General features: G+C 54.1%; 4 protein-coding genes across 5 annotated transcripts; 1 reads left to right on the forward strand and 3 right to left on the reverse strand.

Annotated features, from left to right (window-relative positions):
- Positions 1–4,468: 4,468 nt before the first annotated feature.
- Positions 4,469–7,448, reverse strand: LOC131095102 (T-lymphocyte surface antigen Ly-9-like). Its single transcript, XM_058042673.1, has 7 exons — positions 7,379–7,448; positions 6,900–7,169; positions 6,308–6,418; positions 6,072–6,116; positions 5,176–5,234; positions 4,651–4,734; positions 4,469–4,522 (listed from the first exon to the last, which is right to left on the reverse strand). Exons 1-7 carry the CDS (start codon positions 7,446–7,448, stop codon positions 4,469–4,471), a joined length of 693 nt encoding a protein of 230 aa, XP_057898656.1.
- Positions 7,449–10,707: 3,259 nt separating this feature from the next.
- Positions 10,708–13,036, forward strand: LOC131095103 (CD48 antigen-like). The gene is made up of 5 exons (XM_058042674.1): positions 10,708–10,780; positions 11,090–11,419; positions 11,555–11,860; positions 12,441–12,551; positions 12,688–13,036. The coding sequence occupies exons 1-5, from the start codon at positions 10,708–10,710 to the stop codon at positions 12,690–12,692; spliced, it is 825 nt and encodes a 274-aa protein (XP_057898657.1). The 3' UTR covers positions 12,693–13,036.
- A 937-nt stretch (positions 13,037–13,973) lies between these two features.
- LOC131095214 (signaling lymphocytic activation molecule-like) lies at positions 13,974–20,538 on the reverse strand. Its single transcript, XM_058042862.1, has 7 exons — positions 20,478–20,538; positions 18,360–18,677; positions 17,462–17,764; positions 15,975–16,085; positions 14,722–14,810; positions 14,257–14,403; positions 13,974–14,018 (listed from the first exon to the last, which is right to left on the reverse strand). The coding sequence occupies exons 1-7, from the start codon at positions 20,536–20,538 to the stop codon at positions 13,974–13,976; spliced, it is 1,074 nt and encodes a 357-aa protein (XP_057898845.1).
- A 2,413-nt stretch (positions 20,539–22,951) lies between these two features.
- Positions 22,952–25,731, reverse strand: CD48 (CD48 molecule). Of its 2 annotated transcripts, none has more exons than XM_058042892.1 (4): positions 25,650–25,731; positions 24,951–25,271; positions 24,137–24,388; positions 22,952–23,360 (listed from the first exon to the last, which is right to left on the reverse strand). In XM_058042892.1, the coding sequence occupies exons 1-4, from the start codon at positions 25,723–25,725 to the stop codon at positions 23,269–23,271; spliced, it is 741 nt and encodes a 246-aa protein (XP_057898875.1). In that variant the 5' UTR covers positions 25,726–25,731; the 3' UTR covers positions 22,952–23,268. The 2 variants fall into 2 exon arrangements, with proteins under 2 accessions (XP_057898875.1, XP_057898874.1); XM_058042891.1 differs by having other exon boundaries at positions 22,952–23,363.
- Positions 25,732–27,659: the final 1,928 nt, after the last annotated feature.

Here is a 27,659-nt window from a genome sequence, read left to right on the forward strand (position 1 = left end):
GGGATAAGAAAATATCCCAATAAAAACTGAATATCCCAGGAAAAATAAAACATCCCAATAAAATTGAATATCCCAGAAAAAAATAAAATATCTCAATAAAACTGAATATTCAAGGAAAAATGAAATATCCCAATAAAATTAAATATCTCAGAAATAAAATCCCAATAAAATGAAATATAAAAGAAAATATCCCGGTAAAGTCAAAATACCCCAATAAAATCAAACACCCAATTAGAAAAATACCCCAAAAAATTAAAACAAAATGAAATGAAATGAAATGAAATGAAATGAAATGAAATGAAATAAAATAAAATAAAATAAAATAAAATAAAATAAAATAAAATAAAATAAAATAAAACCAGTTCCCCCAGTTACCCTGCAGGGCTCACCTGAGGAGTCGCTGCCGCTCGTGGCCCTGTCCAGGATCCCTGTGACCAGAACAGACCCAAAATCTGAATTTTCCACCCCAAATCCCCTTTGGAAAACCCCAAAAGCAGCCGAGCACCAGTTTGGGTTTGGGGCAGGAAAAAAACCCCAAAACCCCAAAAAATTGTGGAGAAGAAAAGGGCAGAGGTGACCCAAAGGAGGGAAATTTGAGGTAAAATGGGAAATTTGGGATGAATTTGGGGAATTTGGGGAATTTTGGAGCACAGGGGAACCTCCCAGCCCTGAGCTGTGACCACGGGAGGGTTTTGGGATCAGGATCCCCCTGGTGGTGCTGCACCCCATAAAGGGACATTTTGGGGCACCTTTGGGGGTTTTGACTTCTGGATCTTTTGGGGGCATTTCTGATTGTTTTGGGATTGTGGCCTCTGGGGGTTTTGGGGTTTTGGGTCTGACCTTTGTCCTTTTTCCTCTGGTAGGTGACAAAGAGCACGAGCAGGGCCAGCACCACGAAGATGACGGGGGACCAGTACCGGGCTGAGACACCCGAGGAGGTTCCTGTGGGGACAGAGGTGACATGGGGGGACATCCCCCAAGAAGGTGGCAGGTGCCTCAGGTTGCTGGCACATCACCTGGAGTGGTGACACGTCCCCCAGAGTTGTCACACATCCCCCATAAGGGTGACAAGTCACCCGAGACAGTGACAAAGCCCCCAGAGTGGTGACACATCCCCGAGGAGGGTGACAAGTCCCCACGGGGGTGGCACACACCCCTCAAGAGGGTGACAGGTCCTCCAGGGGTGGCGTCACCTCCTCATGATGGTGACAAATCTCTGGGGACAATGATGAACCTCTGGGGACAATGCCACCTCCCCATGATGGTGACAAACCCCTGGGGACAATGACAAAACACATTGGGACAGCACCACTTCCCCAGAATGGTGACAAACCCTTGGGACAGTGCCACCTCCCCATGATGGTGACAGGTCCCTAGGGACAATGCCACCTCCCTGGGGACAGTGCCATGTCCCATCAATGGTGACAATCCCCTGGTGACAATGCCTCCTCCCTGGGGACAATGCCACCTCCCTGGGGACAATACCACATCCCTGGGGACAATGCCACATCCCTGGGGACAGTGCCACCTCCCTCCCTTCCCCCAGAACTCACGGCTCTGGTTCCCCGCCGATGTCACCGCGTGGTCCCCGAGGCTCCCAGGAGGGCTCGTGGTGACCCTCGGCCACGTTGTCACCGCGTCCCCGTCCCCGGTGGCCGCGCTGGGGTGTCCTGGTGGCTCCAGGGGGTCCCGTGTCCCCTCCGGGGTCTCCTCGGTGACATTCCCGTTGTTCCCGTTCCCCGACTCCTCTTCCTGGAAGCCGAGGGCTGGGGATTTGTGGGGTTTGGGATTTGTCTGTTCTGCCCCAAATTCCGGGGTCAGGAACGGGAATGTCCACCCCAGTGTCCCCTCAGGGGACGTGGGACAGGGTTTGGGGACAGCGCCAGAGGGTGACGGGTCAGAAGGGCCCCAGAAGGAAATTTTGGGGAAGAGGAGAGGGAGGGAAATCCCGGGAATTCTGAGGGAGCGGGGATGGGATCCCAGGAATGGCCGGAGATGTTCCCGGTGGGATTTGGGGTGGAAATCCGGGAAATTCTGCCCCAGAGGGTTTTGGGGTTCTGGAACAGCTCCAAGGGTTTGGAGGAGGGTTTGGAAAACACTCCCAGACACCGGGCGGGATTTGGGGATTTTGGTGATTTGGGGATTTGGGGATTTTGGGATGGTCTGGGGCTGGGTTGGGTGATCCGTGCAGATTTTTCCACCTCAGGAGGTCCCACAGCTCTCCGAGGGGGCTGAGCTCGAGCGGAGCAGCGGCCCCACATCCTGTGGGGTTCACACCTCACCCCCGACAACGAAAACCCCAAATCTGTCACGTTCTCACAGTGGAAAATGGGGGCTGGGGCTGAGCTGAGGCCGTTCCGAAACCCAGGGGGTTTTGGGGTCGTGCCACCAGCAGGGAATTATAAAATACCCCAAAATATCCCAAAATACCCCCAAATATCCCAAAATATCCCAAAATACCCCAAAATATCCCCGTTTGGGGCATGGAATTGGGGAATGTGAGGTGGAAGGACCCACCAGGATCATCCAAGTCCCGTTCGTGGCCCTGCTAAGATCAAAACCAACAAAACCAACCCAAAACGGTCCAAAAGCCCCTCCTGATGCTCTGGGATGGATCTGGGGAGCTGGGACAGCTCAGAAGACCCCAAAACTCTCATGGGAACACAAACCATGCTCAGCAAAGCCGGGCTCAACCCAAACCTGAGCTTAACCCCCAGGAAAAGCCCTCCAGGGACCTCCCTGCGCTGCACCCGCTGCCTTCAGCCCCCTCCTCTTCCTCATCCTCCTGATCCGAGCCCCCCGAGCCCCCCGGCCCCACTCACCGGCCCCGGAGCAGAGCAGGGCGAGGCAGAGCCCCCCAAAGCCCCTCGGGCCCATCCTGCCCCGCCCGGCCCCTCGGAGCCGCCTCCCTTCCCCTTTCGGCGCAGGAAGCGGCGGTTGGTGAGCAAAGGTGGTGAAATCGGGGGAGGAACGGGTAAAAAACATCCCCGAGGTCCTTCCTCCACACCATGGGTCATCTCTCCATCCATGGATCATCTCTCCACCCCATGGATTCATTTCTCCGTCCCATGGATCCGTTTCTCCTTGCCATGGGTTTACTCTTCCATCCCATAGGATTGCTTCTCCATTCCATGGAGAAATCCAATGGAATTATTTCTCCACCCCATTGGATTCATCTCTCCACTCCATGGATGTTTCCCCTTGCCATGGGTTTACTCTTCCATCCCAGAGTCGCTCTCCGTGTCCCGTTTTCCCTCAGATCCACCCCAAATCCCGGATCCCCAATCCCGAACCCTGGCCCTGCAGGGATTGGTGGGGCCGAGGGTTTGGGGGTTTTTTTGGGGGGCTGGGTGCTGTAAAATTTAGAATGTTCCGGAGGTGGGGAAAGGGAGCAGGTGCTCAAACCACACGAGCTCTGATGGGAGGCGTCACTTCTCGTTCCGCTTTAACTTCCTGGCGTTATTTTTGGTTGGTTTTGGTGGTTTTCAGCCCTGCTAGAAGCTGAAGCTTTTGCAAGGCTCAAAATACAACAGAAGAAAAAAAAATTTTTTTTAAAGGTAAATTTTTATTTATAAAATGAATCCTTGAGCTTTTAAAAATGACTTTTCCGTGCAAAAAGGGGCTGGTTTGGAGCCTTCCCTGGTCATCTCTGAAGAACCCACTGGATGCCTGTCTGGGTGATCAGGATTGGGACTGACAGTCCTGGAGGGCTTCTCCACCCTCGGGAATTTCAGGATTCCATGAGAAAACCTTTTGAAGAGTCTCCTCCCGCCTGCCTGGGAGTCCCAGCAGCTTTGGCAGTGTTTTGGTCCCAAATTCCGGTGGGAGAGGTTGGGGAAAGGAACCTGAATCCCACAGAGCTGCCAAAAACGTGAAGAAAGTTCCCAAAAACACGGAGAAAGATTCCAAAAACATGGATAAATTCCCCATGAAAAATCCTCCCTGAAATCCCAAAGAGAGGGAAACTGAAGCAGCAGAGATGAGGAGGGGAAGGGACATGACAAAAGGGGGAGATCCATGAGATCCAGGTTTGGAGCGGCATTGGGGATGTTGGAGCTGTTCTGGAGCCACCTTGTGGTGTCCATCTGTCTGATCAGGGAGTGGATACGTCTTAAACCAGTTCCAGGTCCTTTAAACCAGTTCCAGGTCCTTCTAAACCAGTTCCAGGTCCTTCTAAACCAGTTCCAGATCCTTTAAATCACTTCCAGGTCCTTTCAAAGCAGTTCCATCTTCTTCCAAATCAGTTCTGATTCTAAACCAGTTCTGGTTTCTTGTAAACCAGGCTCAGTCTCATTAAAATAAATCTTTATATCACTTCCAGGTTTTTAAACCAGTTTTAAACCACTTCCAGGTCCTTTAAACGAGTTTCAGGTCCTTTAAATGCGTTTCATGTTCTTTAAACCAGTTTCATGTTCTTTAACCAGTTCCAGTCCCTTTAAATTGATCTTCAAACCAGTTCTGGGTCCTTCTAGACCAGCTTCAGGCCGGTCACGGTGGCATTTTCTGCTGTCCCCCCCTCCACCTGCGAGGACAGACGGACACAAGCTTGGTTTGGGGTCCTGGGGGCTGATCCAGGGTTTGGTTTGAGGGCTCGGGACCCCTCTGTGCCCGTCCCAGCTTCAGGGGTTCCATCTCCCAGCCCGGGCTCACCTGCTCTGGACTCTTGACCAGGGAATAAACGGTTGAGGGAGGTCCCCCCTCTGCTGGTTTGGCTTTAGTTCCGTCAGGGACGCACTGGGGATAAAAAGATTTTTAAACTTTTAAAATTTAAAATTAAAAAAAAAAATTTAAGAATTTTAAAAAATTTTAGGGCTCGGTGCTGGAAAAATTATCCCAAATCCAGAGACCCAACAAAGCGCCACCTCTGGAGGTGTTGTCCCATCCCAAGGCCAGGTTGGACCATCCTGGCACAGTGGGAATTGTCCCCACCCATGGAATGGGACAATTTTAAACTCCCAGCCCTGAAACCCCCATTTTTCTCTGATCCCCTCCAAAACCGAGATTTTGGGGCTGGGCACGGAGTTTTGGGCAAGTTCAGGTGCCCTTGGGCCACATCCAGCCGTGGCACTTCCCACTTGGAATTCTCAAAAGGAACCAAGGGTTGTCCAGCCGTCCCTGGGGTGTCCCCAAGGTGTCCCCAAGGTGTCCCCAAAGTGTCCCCAACTCCAGACTCACCTGCTGGGAAGGTCCCACCTCGGCGTACACGGTTGTGTAGTCGTTCGTGGCCCCTGGAACTGGGGAGAAAAGCAGGAAATTGGGGTTTTGGGATGCAGGGAATGCGGGAATCCCAACCTCAGGAGTCCAGGCTTGGGTAAACCCCGACCCCGAAGCCCCTCGGAGCTGCTGGAGGTGGGAATTGCTCCCCATCCCACCCTCCCTGGTGCCGCGGGGTCGGGATGAACTTCCAGCACCAAGGACAGGGAAAATCCGCCCGGTTTTGGTTTAAATCCCAAATTCCTGGCTGCTTTTTTGGAGGACAAAATCCATTTGTTTCTCCTTCATTGCTCATAGAACAGAGCAGGGAAAGGGGGATTTAAATCCTTAAAATCCCATTTTTGGGATAAATTTCCAATTGGAATTCCTGGGTGAGCAGGTGGGGATCGGGCACAGCTTGGACTCGATGGTCCTGGAGGGATTTTCCAGCCTCGGGGATTCTGGAATTCTTGGCTGGACTGACCCTGAGTTCCCAAGTGGAATTCCTGACTTTTCCCCCTAAATGTCTCTTATTTTATTTTTTTTTCATTTTATTTTATTTTATTTTAGTTTAGTTTAGTTTAGTTTAGTTTAGTTTAGTTTACCCCAAATTCTCTCTTTTTTTCATAATCCCACAGCTGCACTCCCAGCTCCCCCTTGGTGGTCTGGGATGAAGTTTTCTAGCAGAAATTGGTGGAAAATGGGATTTCAGGAATTTGGGATCATCCCCTGGGATCAGCCCCTCCCTCTCCCCACCAGGACAGAGGGGTCGGGGTCCTTCCCAAACCACGGCACCGGGGATGGTTCCCCTGATCCTAAATGCAATTCCCTGGTTATTCCCACCAGGAAAAGGGCCGGGAACTGCCCCAAAATCCCACCTGTGTCCGCAGGCCTGGGCTGGGAGACGCGGAATTTCGTCCAGCCTGGGGGAGATGCGACAGAATCAGAACCACAAATCTGCCCCAAATTCACCCCAGATCAGCCTCAAATCCTCCCCAAATCAGCCCCAAATCCGCCCAACATCCACCCCACATCTGCCCCACCCTGGCTCTGTCCCCCTCCCAGGTCCCCTCTCCTGCTCCCCAGGGCTCCAGGGATGGTTTTCCATGCTCACCTTTGGATTTCCACAGGAACAAGAGGAAAATCAACAAAAGGACCAGGACCAAAGTCCCGGCTATGACCCCGACCCCTACCCTGACCCCAACCTGGCCGCTGGAGAGGGCACCTGGAAAAGGGAGAGCATGCAGAAGATCTCGGGGGATCGGGATCAGCCCATCCCAAACCCAGCATTCCCGTGTTCCTCAGGGGATCAGGATCAGCCCATCCCAGCCCCAAATCCCAGCTTTTCCTGCTCTCAGGGGATCGGGATCAGACCATCCATCCATCCATTCCCATTCCATCCCATCCCAACCCCAACCCTTCGTGTTTCTCAGGGAATCAGGATCAGTCCATCTTCTCACCTTTCCCTCCACCTTTCCATGGCCCTCACAGGAAGTGGGATCGGCCCATCCCAACCTCAACATTCCCATCTCACCCCCAAATCCAAATGTTCCCATGGCTCTCAGGGGATCAGGATCAGCCCATCCCAACCCCAAATCCCAGCTTTTCCTGTTCTCAGGGATCGGGATCAGCCCATCCCAGCCCAACATTCCCATGTTCCTCAGGGGATCCGGATCAGCCCATCAGGATCTGTCCCCGGCTCTCACCTGCGCAGAGCTCCCCAAAGTTGGTCACAGTGAAATTCCTGCTGCTGACGGGGTTCCGTGCCGTGCACGTCACCGGCTCCAGCCCATCCTGGGATGTTTCATTCACCAGCAGCACCACGGTGCTCCCGTCCATGTTCTGATCCCCCACCCTCCAGGTGTAGGAGACGTTCCCGAAGCCGGCGCCGGGCACGGAGCAGCGCAGGGAGGAGCTGCAGCTCCCGTCCGAGCAGTTCTGGGCCTCGCAGGTCACCGTGGGCTCTGCCAGCTCACCTGTGGGCACCACGGTGTCACGAACATCTCTTTTAGTGTAAAACCCCCCAAAGGAGCGCTAAAAGCACGCCCAAAACAGCACTGAAAGCACCCCAAAACAGCACTGAAAGCACGCCCAAAACAGCACTGAAAGCACCCCCAAAACAGCACTAACAGCACCCCCAAAACAGCACTGAAAGCACCCCCAAAAGATCACTAACAGCACCTACTGAACACCTGCAGGGTGAAGGCGGATCTTTCTCCATTGATTGCTACAGAGTAGGTCCCGGCATCCTCCATCCTCAGCTGGGAGATGGTGAGCGCGTGGCCGCTCTTGGAGACAGAAAAACGGGTTCTGAATTCCTCTTTATGAAATGCAGGTCGAGGAGGGCCGTCAAATATCACAGTCACTATGGCTTCATTCCCAAAAAACCAGAGCGCTGTCATTCTGTCTGGGTTGTGGCTCTGGAAGGTCACAGACCTGCCCAGGACCCCGTTCACCTCCTTGGTGTCGCTGGCGCTCACTGGGGAGAGAAAACGGGGAGAGAACTTGGGATGGAGGTGGGGGAAATGTAGGATGAAGGTGGGCTCAGGGTGGGATGGAGGTCAGTTGAAGGGGGCATGGAGGTGGCATGGAGGTGGGATGGAGGTGGAATGGAAGTGGGATGAATTTGGGGTGAAGGATTGCTGAGTTTGGGCTGGAGACAGGATGAAAGTAGGCTGAAGTTGGGATGAAAAGGTGGGAGGGAGTTGGGATTAAGGTGGGATCAGGGTGGGATGGAGAGATGAAGGTAGGCTGAAGGTGGGCTGGAGGTGGGAGGAAGCTGGAATGAAGGAGTGCTGAGCATGGGCATGGGAGATGGGATGAAAGGGGGAAATGAAGGTGGCATGAAAAGCTGGGATCAAGGTGGGACCAAGGTTGGATGAAGTTGCTGAACCCAGAGGATGAAGCCCATCAGGGCTGGGGGTGCTTGAGGGCTCATGGGGGGCTCATGGAAGGGTCCCTGGGGGAAGGAAGAGCACGAGGCCACCCCCAGGCCGAGCCCGGAGGGGAACTGAAAGGGAAAGGAGAACGAGGAGTTGGAGACAGCCTGGCCCTGGACACTGCCAGGGGTGCGTGGGGCAGCTCCAGCACGGCTTCTCCAGGCTGAGCACTCCCTGTGGCCACAGGGAAGGGAACTTTGGAATGGTGGACTCGCTCCAACAGTTCAATGAACTTCTCATGCTGGGGGCACCAGACCTGGTGGGATCTGGAGATTGCACATGGGATCTCACCATTCCAGGTGGGATCTCACCATTCCAGGTGGACGCTCACCATTTCAGGTGGATTCTCACCACTCCAGTTTGGATCTCACCACTGAAGGTTGGATCTCACCATTCCAGGTGGAATCTCACCATTGCAGCAATGAGAACCCTCCCACACTCCTTTGGGTGCAGCCCAGGACAAGGTCCAGGATCCCTCAGGACCCGTCCCTTCCCTCCAGTGACCACACCATGCCCTTGGCTCACCAATTTGAGGAGGAAGGAGCTGTTTTTGTTATTTTCGCAACTTCCCATTTCCAATGAACCGTGCCACCCCATTTATACCAGGAATGGAGTTCTCCTTCCCAGTTTTCCTAACCGGGAACTGATCCTGGCCCAGCCCCGAGGTCGGGCTCAGCACCAGCCTCAGCCACCCCTGGGACATGGACAACAGAGCCTGTGGCAGGAAAAAGCTGCTGGAGGAGATAAACTCCCAGGAATAACGAAACCACGGGATGGTTCACATGATAAACCCCCCTCAGAGCGGGCAAGGGCTGAACCTTGCCCAATTTCCCTCTTTTCAGCCAAAAAACACCCCAAGATGAGACCCCCAAAACCAGGGAGGCAACGTGGAGAGGAGCAGGAGCTGAAGGCAGAGCAGGATGTGTGGAGAACATCTGGAGCAGAGGTTGGGCCAGAGGTGGACACAGAGATGGACACAGAGATGGACACCACAGATGGACACCACAGATGACACCAGAGATGGACACCAGCCCTCCAGCAGGTTTCCATGGTAGCAGGTTTCCATGGCAGCCCTGGATCCAACATTGGGCACAAATCCACCCCATGGAGCAGCTCTCGTGCTCCCAGCCATCCCTCTACCCCAAAAAACCCCAAAACCAGCCCAAGATCTCCTTCCCAGGGGACAAGGACCACCCGGCACTCACTGGTTTGGTGGAGGAGCATGAGGATGGTGAGATGAGGGATCCAAAACACATCCATGGATGTCCAGAAATTGAGCGGATTTTGGGGCACCAGCGGGCAAAAATGCGCACCGCGAAGAGGAAGAGCAAGAGCGCCTGCGCGGCTTTTAGTGCCTGGTTGGGGGGAAGTGGTTGTGATCATAAATGACGCATCAAGGAGAGGCAATTCACACCCCAAAAAGGGTGTGAGGTTAAAAACCAAAACCACTGTGTTTTCCATGAAAAGATGATGGACCAAAAGCGTCACCTGGACCAAGCTGTGTCCCACCACGTGTGGGACAAATGGCTCAGGTTTTCCGTGGTTCTTTCAGCCTTGGCCATAAAGGAGCAGCTCCAGTCCCCTCTGTCCCCCCCCAAAAGCCAACCCAAACACGGGACAATGACAATTCTGGGAAACATTGCTTCCCAGTCAGGATTATTCAGGGAACGTCACACGCAGACGGTTGCGGCGAAACTTTGGGGCGAGGGGGAAGTGAGCTGGGGCAGATTAAAAATTTGTCTTACATGTCCTAAAAATATTCTTTTAAAATGGATTAAAAATCCTAAATAAAACCCTGGTTCCTCTGCCCCAGTGAGGAACTGGGAGCTGCTGACCCAGACTGGTCTGGGGTGGAAGGGAACTCAAGGACAAGATTTTGGGGTTGAAAAGGGGATTTGGGGGCTGGAACCAGGAGGAATTTGGGGCGGGAACAAGGAGGATTTTTGGGTGGGAACAAGGAGGGGTTTTGGGGTTGGAACAAGGAGGATTTTCAGGTGGGAACGAGGAAGCTTTTGGGGTGGGAACGAGGAGGATTTTGATGTTGGAAACGGGAGGATTTTGGGGCTGGAACAGAGAGAATTTTGGGGTTGGTACAGGAAGGATTTTGGGGTTGGAACCGGGAGGATTTTGGAGTTGGAATCGGGAGGATTTTGGAGTTGGAACGAGAAGGATTGTGGCGGTTGGAATAGGGATTTTGAGATTGGAAAGTTCATTTTGGTGTTGGACATTCCTCCCCAAAGCTCCCGACCCTGCTGCTGCTGGGCTGCCCGAGCTGGGGACAGCGGAGCCACCGCGATGTCCCCAAGCGTCCCCGGCGCTCGCTGCAAAGGGAAAGCAAAACCCCCCCAAAACACCCCAAAATTGCCCTCCCGGGGCGACTCAGATCAGTTCCCTGCGAACTTTGGGGCTGAGAGCGCCGCGCTCCGGGCACGTCCTTGTCCCCTCTGGCACAGGGGCGGCCGCAGGAGGAGGAGGAAGAGGAGAAGGAGGAGGAGGAGGAGGAAGGAAGGAGCCGGGGCAGAGGCAGTCCCCGGCGGGCGCTCGCAGCCCCGAGGGGTCCCCGCTCCGCTCCGCGATGTCCCCGCGCGGGGGTCGCCGCTGTCCCCCCGCGCTCCTGGCGCTGCTGCTGGGCCTGGCCGGGAGCCGAGGTGAGGAGGGGGCGCGGGGGGACCGGGGGGGCTGCGGGAATTCGGGAATTCGGGAATTGCTGCGGGGAATTCGGGAATTGCTGCGGGCAATTCGGGAATTGCTGCGGGGAAAAGCCGGAGCGGCGCTCGTGGGGATGGAGAGGGGCTGGCTGCGGCTTTGGGGGGATTCTCCTCGCTCCTCTCAAACCCCCCTTGGCCAGGCAGAGCCGAGCCGGGCCGGGCCGTGACGCGGGGCCGGTTCCCCTTTCTGGGCAGCGTTTGGGGTGCGGAGTTTGCCTGAAAGTCGCGACTTGCCCGGCTCTGGTTTAGGATCCCCGGAATGCCAAAATCCGGCTGTGTCCCGCCCCGTGACCGCGGGAGCGTCGCTGTGCCTGGTGCCGGAGAAACCCCCGTGGGAGTGGACAGAGATGCACTGGAAATGGTACATTAACTCAGGAGAGCAGCAGTGGATCCTGACAGCCCGCAGGGATCGAAGTGTCTCCTATCCCAGAAGTCCTTTCCACGGGAGAGTGAAATTCCACCCAGGAAACCTCTCCCTGTGCATCTCCCCGGTTCTCAGGGATGATAACGGGGTCTATTGGGCCGAGTTTGAGAATTCGCGAGTGATTCCATCCCGGTGCATCCGAGTGTCCGTGTGGGGTGAGTGCCCGTGTCCTTGTGTCCTTCTGTCCCTCTTTCCCCATGTTCCCATGTCCCCATGTCCCCCTGTCCCGGTGTCCTCCTGTCCCTCTGTCCCTGTGTCCTCTGTCCCCTCTCACCCCGCTGTCCCCGCAGACCCCGTCCCGCGGCCGGAGCTGAAATCCCAAATCCTGCAGCGGGATCGGGGCCGGTGCCACCTGTCCCTGCTCTGCTCCAGCCCCGGGAACGTCTCCTACAGCTGGGCCTGTGCCGGGGATGGCCCGGAGCCGGTCCCGGAGCCGGTCCCGGGGCAGATCCCGGGGCAGATCCCGGGGCAGATCCCGGACAACTCCTCCCGGCTGCTCCGGAGCCTCCCCGAGGGCGCGGATCCCCAAATCTGCCTCTGCAACGTCAGCAACCCCGCGGGGTGGAGCGCGGCCCGCGCCGCCCTCACCTGCCCAGGTGAGCTCCCCGTGGGACCCCAGGGTGGGGCTGAGCATGCCGGGGTTTACAGGCCATAAATGGGGAAAAATGGGGGAAATTTTGGAAAATATTTTAAAAAATCGTTTAAGGAGATGTAAATAATATAATTTTAAATTTAACTTTTTTTGTATGCATTCTGTGTAAAAACTATAGTTATATATATATTAATATCTATAATAATATCTATAAAATATTATTTATATCTATTAATATCTATAAAATATATAAATTAATATCTATAAAATATATATGTAATAGGTATTTATATAATACACTTTTATATAGAATGGGTACTTATTTTTATATATAATATATACTCATTTTTCTATATAAATATACTTGTTTTATATATTAAATATATTTTATATATATATATATATATATATATATATATATATATACTTTTTTTTATATCCTTAATGCATAATTATCTAGGAAATTTTTGTTCTGTATAAGGCCAAACTATAAATTTAGAGATTCACGGAATCCTGGGGTGGTTCGGGTGGGAAGGGAACCCCAAATCCCAGCCCAGTTCCAGGATTTTGGGATTCTTTTCCAGTAATTCCAGGGAATTTCAGCCTCTGGAGACCGGTGGTCGTGGCCGTGGCCGAGGGGCTGATCCTGCTCTTCGTGGGCTTCTCCTGCTGGTGGAGGGAGAATTCCCGGGAAGGTTTGTCCGGAATGTGGGGGCAGGATCCCAAATCTGGGGGTTCTGACCCCAAACCGGCCCTTGGAACCCCAAAATCTGGGTGTTCTGGAATCAAAAATCCCCAAAATGTCCCAAATCCCGCCCGTTTTCCTTGCAGGATAACAGAGGTTACAGGTGCTTCGCAAATCCCACCAGCCACCAGCGTCGCCAAAATTCCAGAATCCCCATTCCTATGGAATTCTTCTCCTGGAAACTCCAGCACCCACTGGGATCCATGGAATAGAAATATCCAGAAATTCGGGGTTTTCCCCCAAGATTCAACCCCCAGCTGCACCTCGGAGCGAAGATTTGGGGTTGGAAAACTCCGGAAAGTATGGATTTGGGATTGGGCAGGGGTGGGAATTCTGTGGGGATTTTAGGGTTTGGAAATCTGAGAATCCTTTTTTTAAAATTTTTTTATTGATGCAAATACAGCTGAGCTGCAAAATAAACTTGTTTAATTAATTAATTGGCTGATTAGAGGCTGAATTACACCTCGGGCACAGGAAGAGAGGGAAACCCCCCGATTCTCACCTTGGTTTTCTTCCCCCAAATCCAGGTCCAGCCTGGGAAACCTCTCCAGAATCCAGTTCCAAGGGATTTTTAAATTCCAAGTTTATTTTCCTTTCCCTCCACCCCAATCCACGAGCTCGGACCGAGGGACACCTGAGACGTTTTGGGATGATAAAATCCCTCAGATCAGTGGGAAAGGATGGGAATGAGGAAGTTTGGTGGGACCTGGCTCCTGCCACAGAGGGGTTGCCAAAATCCCTCATTCCTTGGGCCAAAATCCAGCGGATTTGGGATTTTTAACCCATTCCAGAGCTCAGGAAATAAACCCTTGTTCTTCCTCTTTGAAGTCCCTGTGGGTTCCCTTGGGAATTCAGGACCACGGGGATGAGATCCTGAAATTCCGCAGGGATGAGGTCAGAGTCCAAATCCCGACGGCCTTCCTGATGTCGCGGGTGTGGGAATGACCATTCCTGGTTCCATGGATGTGGGAATGACCATTCCAGGTTCCACAGGTCTGGGAATGACCATTCCCGTTGGATCCTCCATCATTCCCAGCCCCAGGTGCATCCAGAGCCTCCCTCCCTTCTCCCACGGCTCCAGGATCCCGCTGGAATTCCTCCAAGCACAGCCTGGAATTCCTTCCCTGTGTCCAGCCCTTGTTTGACCGTCCCACATCGGACACGCCGCTCCATTCCTCTGGGGGTGCTCAGGGATCCCCAAAGGATTCCCTCGGATTCCCAAAGATCCCCAGGATCAGCAGCGATTCCGGCCAGGAAGGGATCCCAGGGAGGCTCTGGAGTTGCTATGGGATCCCTGAAGGATTTCCTGGGATTCCCAAAGGATCCCCCTGGATCAGCAGTGATTCCAGCCAGGAAGGGATCCCAGGGAGGCTCAGGCCACGGGATGGGTCACGCTGGCATAAACCGTTGTAGGCTCCTTGGGGGGGACAAAAATGGGGACGCCAAGGGGTCACCAAATGGGGACACCAAGGGATCACAAAATGGGGACACAAAGGGGTCACAAAATGGGGACACCAAGGGGTCACAAAATGGGGACACCAAGGGATCACAAAATGGGGACACCAAGGGATCACAAAATGGGGACACCAAGGGGTCAGCGAGGTGGCTGGGCAGGGGGTGCCCCACAAAGGGGGGGTTGGGGAAGTTCCCCTTACCTGGGACAGCGGGGGGCGTCCCCGCGGGGTTGGGGACACGGCCGGGGACCGGGGGGCTCCATTGGGGGTCGGGGGTGGCCCGGTGGCGGCGGCGTAGATGGTGGTGCAGGACACGGGGGTGGCGTTGGGGACGGTGCCTTTGGGCTTCTGAGGGAGGGGACAAAGGGTGGGCAGCGACACGAGGGTCCCCACGGGGTCACCCTGGTCCTGCTGGACGTTTTCCTGACAGGATTGTGCTCAACGGGTCTCGGAAAAAGGGGCAAAATCCCCGAGTTTGTCCCCAAAGCCACCGTGGGATTTTGGGCACTCAGCAAGTTGTGTTGTGACGGCTTTATTCCCCCTTTTCTTCACCAGTTTCCCCTATTTTTTCCCTCACTTTTAACCTTTTCCCCCCTTATCCCCTTTTTTCCCCATTTTCCCCATTTTTCCCCAATTCCCCCATTTTTCCCCATTTTTCCCCCTCACCTGCACCCGCTGCACCTGGGCGTAGATGGTGGCGCTGGCCGGAGTGACCTGGGAGGGGTCCGGGGTGACCTGGGAGGACTCTGGGTCACCTGTGGGGTGGGAGGGGTCGCACAATCCCAGGATCAGCCAGGTTGGAAGAGAATTCCAAGATCTCCGAGTCCAGCCAGTGTCCGGTCCCCTCTTGGTCATCCCGAGGAATCTCCAGGAATTCCTCGGACACTCCAAAGCTCCCTGAGCCCCTTCCAAGCCCTTTTCCCTTTTCCAGGAGGAATTTCCCCAAATTTCCAGGCCTGGCACAACTCGAGGCCGTTCCCTCTTGTTCTGGCTCCGTTCCCTGGGATCAGATCCCAAATCCCCCCTGGATCCCCCTTTTCTCCAGGCTGAGCCCCTTCCAGATCCCTCAGGAATTCTCCTTCCAGGATTTTCTCTGCCAGGAACTCATCCTGGGTCCCTCAGAGCTGAGCTGGGAGAGGATCCCAGTGATCCCAGTGATCCCAGTGATCCCAGTGATCCCAGTGATCCCAGTGATCCCAGTGATCCCAGCGATCCCAGTGATCCCAGTGATCCCAACAATCTCAGAGATCCCAGAGATCCCAGCAATCCCAGAGATCCCAGTGATCCCAGCGATCCCAGAGATCCCAGAGATCCGAGCAATCCCAGTAATCCCAGCGATCCCAGTGATCCCAGCAATCCCAGTGATCCCAGCAATCCCAGCAATCCCAGCAATCCCAGTGATCCCAGAAATCCCACTGATCCCAGCAATCCCAGCAATCCCAGAGATCCCAGAGATCCCAGAGATCCCAGTGATCCCAGCGATCCCAGCAATCCCAGAGATCCCAGAGATCCCAGAGATCCCAGTGATCTCAGTGATCCCAGAGATCCCAGAGATCCCAGCAATCCCAGTGATCCCAGAGATCCCAGTGATCCCAGCAATCCCAGCAATCCCAGTGATCCCAGAGATCCCAGAGATCCCAGTGATCCCAGTGATCCCAGAGATCCCAGTGATCCCAGCAATCCCAGCAATCCCAGTGATTCCAGAGATCCCAGAGATCCCAGTGATCCCAGTGATCCCAGAGATCCCAGTGATCCCAGCAATCCGAGATCCCAGTGATCCCAGAGATCCCAGTCCCATCTCCTGTTCCTCAAGTGACCACAGGGGACCAGTCCCAGCCAGGACTCGATGACCTCGGAATTCTTTCCCAACCTCTGGAATTCTGGGGACCCCCACCCGCTCCAGGAGCCCCCAAACTCACATTTGGCCGAGCGGGTGGCCCTGCAGGTGACAATGACCACGATGGCGATGATGACGATGACACCGAGCACCACCAGAGGCACCAGGAGCTCTGTCCTCACCCCGGGGACACCTGGGACAGGAGGGGACACACAGGGGAGGTGGCCCCGGGTCACCCAGAGCCCTTTGTCACCTCTGTCCCCTCATTTTTGTCATCTGTCACCTGATATTGAGGCTGATTTTTGTCACCTCTGTCACCTGATTTTGGGGGCTGATTTTTGTCACCTGTCACCTGATTTTGGGGCTGATCTCCATCACTTTCTCCCCTGACTTTGGGGCGGATTTTTCTCACTGCTGTACTCTAATTTTGGGCCTGAATTTGGTCACTTTGTCACCGGATTCGGAGGCTGATTTTGTCACCTCTGTCACCTGATTTGAGGTTGATTTGAACAGGAAGCAAAGGGCAGGAAATGCCTCTGAGCTCTCTTGATTTGCCTTATTCGAGATAAAAACCCACTGGGGGGCTGGATGTGGGGCCGGAAAAAACCCTAAAATATCCCTGGTGGCTTTGAGGGGGCTCGAGGGACAGAAATATCTTGAAAGTTCAAAGAAATATCTCCAATACCTGTAAAAAATCTCCTGTCTAAAGGGGGATCCCATTAATCCATGGCAATATCTCAAATATCCATAGAAATCTCTCAAAATTCCCCCACAAATCTCTGAATTTTCCACCCAAATCCACCAAGTTCCCACCATCTGGACATCTCCAGAGCTGCCTTCCTACCCCACCACCCTGGGATTCTGAGGTTCTGAAATTCTGGGATTCTGAGGTTCTGAAATTCTGGGATTCTGAGATTCTGGGGTTCCAAAATTCTGTGATTCTGGGGTTCTGGGGTTCCAGGTTTCTGGGGTTCTGGGGTTCCAGGATTCCAGGATTATGGGGCTATGGGATTCAGGGATTCTGGGGTTCCAGGGTTCAGGGATTTTGGAGTTCTGAGATTACGGGATCCCAGGATTCTGGGATTCCGGGATTCAGGAATTCTCTGATTCCAGAATTCCAGGATTCCATGATTCCAGGATTCTGGGACTATGGAATTCCAGGATTCTGGAGTTCTAGCATTCTGTGCCTCCAGGATTCTGGGGTTCTGGGATTCTGGGTTTCTGGAATTCCAGGATTCCGTGATTCCAGAATTCTGGGCCTCTGGATTTCCTGGATTCTGGGGTTCTAGGATTCCATGATTCCATGATTCTGGGGGTTCTAAGATTCCAGGATTCTGGGATTCTGAGATTCCGGGGTTCCAGGATTCTGTGATTCCAGGATTCTGGGGTTCTGGGATTCTAGGGTTCCGGGGTTCTGGGATCCCAGAATTCCAGGGTTCCATGATTCCAGGGTTCTGGGATTCTGGAATTCCAAGATTCTGGGATTCTGGGGTTCTGGAATTCTGGAATTCCAAGATTCTGGGATTCCAGGGTTCCGGAATTCTGGGGTTCAGGGATCCCAGCACCTACCCCCGTGCAGGGATCCGCACTGGTCGGCGTCGAAGGTGGCGTTGTGGGAGCTGACGGGATTGCGGGCGGTGCAGACGCAGCCGAAGGCCGCGCTCCGCAGCGGGAACCGGAGCCTCAGGACGCTGCCGTTGGCCCGGCAGTGCGCCCCGGTGCCGTTGCTGTCCCGGCTGTCCCCGCTGTCCCCGCTGTCCCAGCTGTAGGAAACCTCGTCCCCCCGCTCCGAGGAGCAGCTCAGCTCCAGCCAGCAGCTCCCGTTGGACGATTCCTGGCGCAGGATCCGGATGCTGGGAACGGCCACCGGCTCTGGGGAGAGACGGGAATGCCAGGATTTGGAATTGGAGGACATGGAGGTTGGTGGTTTCCACCTCCCTCATCCCAGAGCTGCTCCCAAAAGGCTGAGAACACCCAGGAAAAAACCCAGGAAAACAGCAGGAAATTCCAGGAAAAGGCTGGGAATGTCCAACAAAATCTCAGCTTTTTTGCCGAGAGGTTCCGGCAAAAATGCTGAGATTGACCTCCAGCTCTGGAAAAAGGAGAAATGGAAATTCCAGGATCCTTTGGACATCAAAATGGACATTTCCATCCCCTTGACCACCCCACCCTTGACCTCCCAGACGTGCTCCCAAAATGCCAGAATCAACCAGGAAAAGGCCTGGAATATCCAGAAAAGGCCTGGAACATACAAAAAAAAAAACACCTGGAACACTCAGGAAAGGTCTGGAACACCCAGGAAAAGCCTGAAACATCCTGGAAAGACCTGGAACATCCAGAAAAGCTCTGGAACATCCAGGAAAGGTCTGGAACATCCAGAAAAGCTCTGGAACATCCAGGAAAGGTCTGGAACACCCAGGAAAAGGCCGGGATCACCATCCTGGCGATTCCCAGGGGATTTTTTTACCAAGCACTTCCAGCTGGATCTGCCAGACCTCCTCGTCCGAGCCCCGGTAGACGCTGTACTCGTAGAGCCGCCCGTCATCCCGGCTGGTGTTGAGGATTTTCAGGGAAAAGTTCTCCCCTAAGCGCATCCGCTCCGGCTCGAACGCCGTGTGGTTCTCGCCCGAAATCTTCAGCAGGAGTTTCTTCTTGAGCGGCTCCTCGGTGATTTTCTTCCAGGAGGCTTCCTTGAACTCTTTGGTGGGCTCCCACAGCTTGCGGGGGATCCGCAGGATTGTCGGTTTCCCCAGAGTCCCCAGCTGCGTCACCCGGGCACTGATCCCTGGGAAGAGGGGAGCGAGAAGGGTTGGGGCTCGCGGGGATCGTCCCCATCCCAATCCCGGAGGGATCCTCTGGGATCGGGGCAGGGACGGCACTGGATCCAGCCTGGGGAGACACAGGAGCCCAGATGTAAGGCAGAAACCTCCAGGTCCAAGAGAGAGACCTCAAATCCAGAGCTGAGACCCCAAACCCAAAGGGAAAGACCCCAAATCCAAAGGAGAGACCTCAAATCTAAAGGTGAGACCCCAAATCCAAAGGAGAGACACTAAATCCAAGGGAAACACCCCAAATCCCAGGAAAAGGCTTCAAATCCAAAGGTGAGACCCCAAATCCAAAGGAGAGACCCCAAATCCAAGGGAAAGACCCCAAATCCAAAGGGAAAGACCCCAAATCCAAAGGTGAGACCCTAAATCCAAAGGAAAGACTTTAAATCTAAAGGTGAGACCCCAAATCCAAAGGAGAGATGCTAAATCCAAAGGGAATGACCCCAAATCCAAAGGGAAAGGCCCCAAATCTCAAGGAGAGACCCCAAATCAAAGGGAAAGACCCCAAATCCAAAGGAAAGACCCCAAATCAAAGGGAAAGGCCCCAAATCCAAAGGAGAGACCCCAAATCAAAGGGAAAGACCCCAAATCCAAAGGAAAGATCCCAAATCCAAAGGGAAAGGCCCCAAATCCAAAGGAGAGTCCCCAAATCCAAAGAAGTCTCATTCCCAGCTTCAAACATCCTGGAATTTTGGGAATTGCAGCCACCTGGGAGCAGGCTCGGGTACAAATCCCACATTTTCCTTCTGGTTGAGGTGGTCCCAGGTTGGGTTTTTTGGAAAAAAATTGAAGGGTTTCATCTCCCACGGCCCGGGATTCCCGTGGGAGGATTTTTCCCCCAAACTCCCTTTGTTGTTCTTTATTTCAGGCCAATGATTCAGAATTTCCTCGATTTGGATTTTCCTCGACTCAGATTTTCCCTCATTTCTGGGCAAACAAATTTTGTTTTTGTAGGAAATTGTGAGAGGAGGAGGAGGAGGAGGAGGAGCCAAATCTGGAGCCCCCAAAAGCACAGAAGGGTCCCCATTGTGCCACCCCTACTTTTCCCAAAGCCTTTTTTCCCATGGGTTTTTGCCCAAAAAGGAAAGGAAAAAGGAAAGGAAGAAAAAGGGAAGAAAAAGGGAAGAAAAATGGAAGAAAAATGGAAGAAAAATGGAAGAAAAAAAGGAAGGAAAATGGAAGAAAAATGGAAGAAAAAAGGAAGGAAAATGGAAGAAAAATGGAAGAAAAAAGGAAGAAAAAAGGAAGAATAAAGGAAAAGGGAAATGACCTCATGCTGGCAGAACCTGGAATTTTGGCTGGAAGCCTGGAGGGAATTTTGGCTCTCCAGACCCCCCAAAAACAGGGATTGGCCCCATTTTCATGGAAGTTGTCCCATGGCAAAGGGTTGGGATCCTCAAGGTCCTTCCAGCCCAAACCATTCCATGATTTTACCCCTTGGGAATCTCCCAGCCCGTGGATCTGAGCCAATCCTCCGGGAATCTCCCTCTGGAACATCCCAACTCCCTCTGGCTCTGAATGAATCCCTCAGGGCTCTCAGAACCCCCTAAAAATTCACCCAAATCCTTCACTTTTCCCGCTGAACTTTTCCCATCACATTTTACTCCCCTCCTCCCTTTGGGAGACTTTTGGGGACACCCCTCCCATCCCACCTGGAGCACCTCCACCCCAAAGGCCCAAACCCCTTCAGATCCACCAATAAAAAACCCCAAAATCCATGAAAAACCACCCAAACCCCCAAAAATCAGCGAGGAAACCCCACATACCCCCAAGAGCGGCGAGGGTGAGGAGCAGCCGGAGCCAAGCCCCGGAGCCCATGCCGGGATCACGGAGCCTCCGCGGTTCCGGGGCTCGGAGCAGGTGCTGGCAGGAAGAGCTTCACCCCCGGCCCTCTCATTTCCTGTTTTTGGGGCTGATTGAGCTAAACCTTTGCCTTTTATCCCCTTTGCTCGGAAATTATTCAAAGCACGGAGGTTGTGCTCCGCGCCCCGGAGATGGAAGAGGAAAAAGCAGAAGGAAGCAGAGAATGGGTTTGGTTTTTCCGCCACAGTTCCATCATCCTGCTGAGGGGTCCTCAAACGGCTCTGAAAAAAAGAGGAAAAATTCAGTTTTGGAGGAATTTCATGGAGTTTTCCCAGCTCTGGAGAGGTGGAAGCTCCAAAGCAACCCCACTAAGGGACGTGGGAGATTCATCGGAGCATCCCAAAATCTGCTGCATCCCCCAGGGGTGGGACCGCCCAGAAAGGTGAGAAATCCCCAGATTTCCCTGGAAAATCCCAGCTTGGAGCTCCATGGGATCCACAGGAGGAGGAGAAGGACGGGAGGTCCCGAAAACTCACCTGGGAGAAGCCAAATCCTCGTTCTGGGTGGGTTTGGGTGGATTTGGGATCAGCTGGGTGTGGGGATGGTCCTTCCTGGTGGAAAGGCTGGGAAAGGCCGGGAAAATCCAGTTGTGGATCTGCTGCTGGAAAATCCTGACTGGTTTTGGTGGAAAAGCTTTGAAATCCGAGGTTTTTTGCCTTTTTATTTCTCCAAATTTCGCCACTTTTCCCAATTTTCAGGGTGTGGATGGAGAGGGAATTCCAGGATCCCTGAGGCTGGAGAAGAGCTCTGGGATCCAACAATCCAAGATGTCACCGAGTCCCACCTTGCTGTTCCATGGACACCTCCAGGGATGAAAATTCCAGGATTTTAACCCAAACCAAATCCTGGGATTGGGTCACATCCCGCTGCTCTCCAGGGACGCCCAACTCAGAGTTTTCCCCGAGGTTTTGCTGCCGGGAAATGATTTTTGAATGACAAAAAAAACCCAAAACCACCCAAAAAAACCCACCCGGAACCTCCTGGGAGGCTCCTCCTCCTTCCTTGCTCAGAAAGCACCTGATAGGTAAAAACCCAAAGCCACCATTTCTCAAAAATCAGACTTTTACAGAAAAAATACAGACGGGGAATCGCAAGATGAATTAATCTGGGAAAAACAGCGGTGGAGTCCTGGAAACTTCTGGAATGGGAGCTTGGAAGGATTTTGGCGTGGCAAAGTCGTTGGTCTTGGGGTGTTTGGGGCTATTTTGGGATTTTGGGGGTATTTTGGTGTTTTTTGGGATGTTTTTAGAGCACAAATCCCACCTGGAATTCCCACGGCCAGGCTGGATTTCTCCATGGATTTCTCCACCAGTTCAACCCCCAGGTCCCAAAAGGAAAATTTTCAACCTGGAAATGGTCCAGAAAAGCCAAAAAATCCCCCCCAAAAACCCACAGTTTTCCCCACCTGGGATTGGCTGGCATCAGGCAGGGAAAAAATGAATGAAGCGAAATCGTCCAGAGGAAAATTCCTTTGGGGAAGCATTTTCGGGAACAAGGAACTAAAAATGGTGGGAAAAACCTCTTTTAAGTGGAAACAATGATCCCAAATCCTTTCTTCTCCCCATCAACTCATCCCAGAATTTTCTGGCTGGAAACTCAGCAGCAGGATGAATGTTTATTAATTTCCAGAGGTTTTTTTGACATCCTGGATTTTATAAGTGGAATAAAAAGATCGAAATCTCCATATGGGAATGGACCAAGACCCCAAAAATATATTTCCAAGGGGGGAAACTCACTGGAAAAATCAACTTTGGTGTCAAAATCATCACCCAAGGAGCAGGAATTGTCCTGAGCCACTCCTCAGGTGGGGCTGGAATTTTCCAAGGAGGTCCCCGTGGACCCTTGGATGGTCTCAAGGAATCTTTGGGAATTTTTGCCCAAAGTGGAACTTTTTGTGATTTATGGAGGTGAAATCCCCGATTTTCCCCTTTTTTGGGCTGGCTTGGTGGAGCTGGAATTGTCCCAGACTTTTCCAGGTTTTTTATTTGAGGCTGAGGGATCATCTCCGTCATTCCCGAGGTTTCTTCCCACCCCACTGGATCCGTGTCCCACCCTCTGGAGCCAGATCCCACTCTGGGGAACAAAAGAAGGGATTTTGTCCCCAAAAATGGGGCTGGGGGGAAACATCTCCGATCCCTGAGCCGTGGGATGTCCCAGGCCAGGGAAAAATCCAGAAAATCCCAAAGATGTGGTGTCCAGGATGGAATTAATTGGGAAATTATAGGATAAAATAAAATAAAATAAAATAAAATAAAATAAAATAAAATAAAATAAAATAAAATAAAATAAAATAAAATAAAATAAAATAAAATAAAATAAAATAAAATAAAATAAAATAAAACAAAACAAAACAAAACAAAACAAAATGTGGTGTCCAGGATGGAATTTAATGTGCAAACAAACATTTGGGAAATCCAAAACCGACGCCAAGCCCTCCCTGGCAGGGTGCACCCCCAAAATCCCAGGGAAGCCCGGGAAAGGCTCAGGTCGGGTCTCCCCACAGATTTGGGGATGAGGAAGAGGAGGATTTCCAGATGAACCCCAAACTGGACGATCCCGCTGATTCCGTTCCCTCGCGCGCCCGCGGTTTTTCCACGTCCGGAGGATTTCGGGATCTTCATCCGGATCTTGGTCCCGTGGTGGTGGAAGGTGAGGAGGTGACCGGAGGTGCCGCCCGCGGGGTCCTCAAGCCACGGTGAGCAGGAGGAAGAGGAGGACGAGGTGTCCCAGGGCCAGCAGGGCATTGTGCGTGGTGTGGATGGAGGACGAGGAGGATTCTTCTGGAGGCAGATCCAGGAGCTCCAGGAGGGTCCCCAAATCCCACCCCAAACCCAGGAGGGATCCAGAAGCTACAGGAGGGTCCCAAATCCCACCCCAAACCCACAGGAGGAGGGAAAAGGGATCCCCCAGCCCTGGGACCCACCTTGGGACTGGGATCTGCTCCCAGGGATCATTTTGGGGGGCACAGGGACCCCCTGATCCCTCCCAGACTGATTTTAGGGGTTCAGGGTCCCCCTGATACACCATGGGTTTATTTTTGAGGTTCAGGGATCTCCAGAGCCCCTCTGGGCTCAGTTTTGGGGTTCAGGGATCTTCCAACACCAGAGTCAATTTTGGGGTGGAATCCAAAAATCAGGACAGAGGAATGGGCTTGAGCTGTGCCAGGGGAGGTTCAGGGTGGGAAATTTGGGGAAATTCCTCCTGGAAATGTGGAAAAGGCTTTGGAAGGGGCTCAGGGAAGTTCGGGATGTCCATCCCTGGAGGTGTCCAAGGAACCCCTGGAGATCCCTCTGGATGGCCAGAAGGGGTCAGTCTCACGTTGGATGGGGTCAGCCCCAGGGAGGTTCGGGGTGTCCACCCCTGGAGGTGTCTGAGGAACCCCTGGAGATCCCTCAGGATGAGGGGTCAGCCCCACATTGGACCGACGACCTCGGAGCTCCTTCCCAACCCCAACAGTTCCATGGGATCGCTCTGAAAGTCCCCAGATCCCCCCCAAACCCCTCTGGGGACCCCCCAAAGGCCAGGCCAGCCCTGGCCGGGGCCGTGTCCGTACCTGTCCAGCTGCAGGGCCGCCGCAAGGTCAGCGAGGCGTTGCTGGAGGACACGGGGTTGCTGACCTTGCACACGTAGGTGTCCGCCGCGGGGTTGGAGACCTCCAGGAAGGGGCCCTGCTTCATCGGGGCCTTCTGGGGCAGGATCCACTCGTAGGTGACCCCTTGGAGGGCCACGGAGCAGTTCAGGGTGGTGTTGCACACCTGGGGGTCACCGTTGGTGGTGGCCATCACGCGGGGCTTGGAGACCAGGTCTGCAGGAGAGGCCAGGGTGGCACAGAGTCCCCATGGAGCTCTGGGATAATGCCCAGGATGGCACAAAGTCCCCATGGAGCTCTGAGACAACCCCCAAGATGTCACGATGCCCCCATGAGGCTCTTGGACAACCAGGAAGCCACAAAGTCCCTGTGGGGCAGTGGGACATCCCCCAGGACACCACAATGTGCCCAGACCCCTGTGGAGCTCTGGGACAACCCCCAGGAAGTCATGATGCCCCCATGAGGCTCTTGGACAACCCCAGGGTCTCACAGTGTCCCTGTGGGACAGTGGGACAACCCCCAGGATGTCACAACATCCCCAGCCCGCTTGTGGGGCTCTGGGACAACCCCCAGGATGTCACAACATCCTCCTGGAGCTCCGAGATAATGCCCAGGCCATCACAACATCCCCAGCACCCCCTGGGACAATTCCCTGTCCCCAGACTCACTGTAGACCTTCAGCAGGACCCTCTGGATGCTCTGGGACAATGCCCAGGACACCACAATGTCCCCAACCCACCCATGGGGCTCTGGGACAATCCCCTGTCCCCAGACTCACCGTAGACCCTCAGCAGGACCCTCTGGACGCTCTCCCTGCCCGTGTCATCCTCCCGGTACAGCCGGAACTCGCCGCTGTCCTCGAGGTTCAGGTTGCTCATTCTGAGGATTCCGTTATCCATGAGCTCCAGGCGTCCCTCAAAGCGGGTCTGGGGGTAACTGGGCAGCTCCCCCCTCTTCAGGATGGCGATCCTCAGCCGGGTTTGCCATCGCCAGTGGATTTGGGAGTATTCTGAGGGATTTTGGGGCCTTTGGGGGGTCAGAAGTGCCACCCCGCCCACGGCTCCGGCCACCTCCATAGGTTGGGGTTCTTGTGCCCGGGCTGCCAAAATAAATTGGGGATGGTGGAGTTGGGTTGGTCGTCCTTCCCCAGGTCTCATCCCACTTGGAATTCCAGACACGTTCCAAACGGAAATAACTCAAATATTAAAAATAAACTTGAAATAACTCCGCCCTTTCTGGAGCCCTTTGCATGAAGAGGGGGCAGGACCAGAATTTTGAATTTTCCTGCCCGAAATTCCCAAAAATTTAAAATTTTTTTGGGACTCCATGTGGGGACAGTCCATCCCCCCAGGGCGCGGTGGCTCCCGTTGGAGGGACCCGGTGGTGGCACCTTGTGGGGACTGGGCGGGTTCACGACAAGGTCCCCAACTGTCCCCAAAGCCACATGGCCACCCCAGCCCCTCATCCAGCCCCGTACCTGGCGTGGCGAAGAGGAGGGAGAGCAGGAAGAAGAGGAGGAAGAGGATGAGGTTCAGCTCCAGCGTCGGCGCCATTTTCTGTCACCCGCGTCACCTCACCGAGGGCGGGACACGGCCGCACCCAGGGTAGGACACGACCTCACCCAGGGTGGGACCCCTCCAGGGTGGGACCCCCTCACGGGGCAGCTGCTCCCCAAGGACCCCTAAGGCTGGAACCCCTCAAGGTCCCCCAAAACTCAGGGCTTGAAGGGGAACGGGGAGGACACGTGATGGAGGTTCCCCTTCCTCTTCCGTCCGCAAAAACGACATTCTGCATGGTGACAAAATGTCACAAGGGTGTCACAGACACAGCCCCTGAGACTGTGACACAGCGCACCATGGGTCCCCCAAATCCCCACCACAGGGACCCCAAAGCCTGGGGGCAGCCAGGGGGGATTTGGGATCTTCCAGAGGGGGATTTGGGATCCGATCCCAGGGGAATTTGGGATCTGAACCCAGGGAATGGGGCAGGACAGAGGGAACGGCCTCGAGCTGTGCCAGGGATGGAAATTTGGGATGGTTTTTCCATGGAAAAAGGGTTGGGAAGCGTCGGAAGGGGCTCAGGGAGGGCTGGATCCCCATCCCTGGAGGTGTCCAAGGAATCCCTTGGAAGACCACTGGATGACCACTGGATGGACACCAGATGGACACCAGATGACCACCGGATGTCCAGGCGCGCTCGACCCCAGCTCCCTCCAGGGATTCTCCCCCATCCCCACGGGATTTCCCGGGGTCGCCGCTCTTCCACTATTCCACAATTCCAGCCCGGATTCCTCCCTCCCCCGCCCGGCCACACTCGGGCCACCCCCGCTGTCCCCTCGCTGTCCCCTGGCTGGGGACAAACGGCCCTCGGCGTCTTCCCACGGGCGGGGGTCTGCGAGCAAAGGGGAACAAAGGGAAACAAAGGGGAACAAAGGGGAACAAAGGGGAACAAAGGGACCCCCGCGACCCCCGCTGCGCCCTGACCCACTTGGGGCCGGCCCGGGGCTGTCCCCGTCCCCTCCGGTGTCGCCTTGGCTGCGGTGACGCCGAAACCGAGAGGGGAGGGACGGGAAGGGCGATTGGAGGGCTGCGAATTAACCCCGGCATGCAAATGAGGGTCGTTAGAATAAATTAGAGCGCGCCGACGGAGGCATCCGCGCTCGTCCTTTGGGATGAGGAGGGGCTGGAGCTGCGATCCATCTCCCGAACCCCGCTGGTTTTCTGCTCCCCACACCCCAAAATCGCTGCTTTTAGGGGGAAAAAAAGACCCCGGGTCACCACGGGCTGCCCCAAAATCCTGGGAAAACGGGGCTGTGCAGTTTCCAGCCCCCAAAAGTTCCGCTGTTCAGCTGGAGAGGGGAAGTTCTGGGGTGACCTCACTGTGGCCTTGCAGGACCTGGGGGGGCTTCAGGACAAATGGAAGGAGAATTTTCCCAAGAATTTTCCCCAGAAAAGGGGGAATGGGGTCAGGGGGATGGCAGGGGGGGATTTGGGTGGGATTTTGGGGTGGAATTGTTCCCTGTGAGGGTCCCAGGTGATTCCATGGATTCCCCATCCCTGGGAGTGTCCAAGGCCAGGCTGGACCCACCTGGGATAGGGGATGGTCCCTGCCCATGGAATTGGGGTGGGATTTTTTGGGGATTTCAGGTTCCTTTCCATCCTAAAACATTCCAGGATTCCCTGGGCTGGTTTAGATGGGATTTTAGGGATCAATCTTTCCCTCACTGAGGTTGTTCCATGGATTCTCCATCCCTGGGAGTGCCCAAGTCCAGGCTGGACATTGCTTGGAGCAGCCTGGGCTGGTGGGAGCTGTCCCTGCCCACAGGATCAGCTTTAAGGCCCCTTCCCACCCAAACCATTCCGTGATTTGGGCTCAGCCTCGCTCCTCAGGGATGCCCTGAAGGCCCCAGTCCATGGACACCAATTCCATGGGCACCAATTCCATGGGCACCAATTCCATGGGCACCATGACATTCTCTGGGATAATG

This window comes from Melospiza georgiana, chromosome 33 (assembly GCF_028018845.1).
Source record: "Melospiza georgiana isolate bMelGeo1 chromosome 33, bMelGeo1.pri, whole genome shotgun sequence".
NCBI classification, from domain to species: domain Eukaryota; kingdom Metazoa; phylum Chordata; class Aves; order Passeriformes; family Passerellidae; genus Melospiza; species Melospiza georgiana.

Excerpts from the sequence above, each read along its gene's own strand:
- LOC131095102 (XM_058042673.1), bottom strand. The coding sequence starts at position 7,448 with ATGGAGGATGCCGGGACCTACTCTGTAGCAATCAATGGAGAAAGATCC. Across the intron at positions 6,419-6,899 it reads CTTTGGGGAGCTCTGCGCAG|GTGCCCTCTCCAGCGGCCAG; the intron begins GTGAGAGCCGGG and ends TCCCTTTTCCAG. Across the intron at positions 4,735-5,175 it reads AGGTGGGACCTTCCCAGCAG|TGCGTCCCTGACGGAACTAA; the intron begins GTGAGTCTGGAG and ends TTTTATCCCCAG.
- LOC131095103 (XM_058042674.1), top strand. The coding sequence starts at position 10,708 with ATGTCCCCGCGCGGGGGTCGCCGCTGTCCCCCCGCGCTCCTGGCGCTG. Across the intron at positions 10,781-11,089 it reads GGGCCTGGCCGGGAGCCGAG|GATCCCCGGAATGCCAAAAT; the intron begins GTGAGGAGGGGG and ends GCTCTGGTTTAG. Across the intron at positions 11,861-12,440 it reads CGCCGCCCTCACCTGCCCAG|TAATTCCAGGGAATTTCAGC; the intron begins GTGAGCTCCCCG and ends ATTCTTTTCCAG.
- LOC131095214 (XM_058042862.1), bottom strand. The coding sequence starts at position 20,538 with ATGGGCTCCGGGGCTTGGCTCCGGCTGCTCCTCACCCTCGCCGCTCTT. Across the intron at positions 16,086-17,461 it reads GTGCGGATCCCTGCACGGGG|GTGTCCCCGGGGTGAGGACA; the intron begins GTAGGTGCTGGG and ends CTCCTGTCCCAG. Across the intron at positions 14,811-15,974 it reads GGCCACCCGCTCGGCCAAAT|GTGACCCAGAGTCCTCCCAG; the intron begins GTGAGTTTGGGG and ends CCCACCCCACAG.
- CD48 (XM_058042891.1), bottom strand. The coding sequence starts at position 25,725 with ATGGCGCCGACGCTGGAGCTGAACCTCATCCTCTTCCTCCTCTTCTTC. Across the intron at positions 24,389-24,950 it reads GGTCCTGCTGAGGGTCTACG|ACCTGGTCTCCAAGCCCCGC; the intron begins GTGAGTCTGGGG and ends CCTCTCCTGCAG. Across the intron at positions 23,364-24,136 it reads GCGGCCCTGCAGCTGGACAG|AAGAATCCTCCTCGTCCTCC; the intron begins GTACGGACACGG and ends ATCTGCCTCCAG.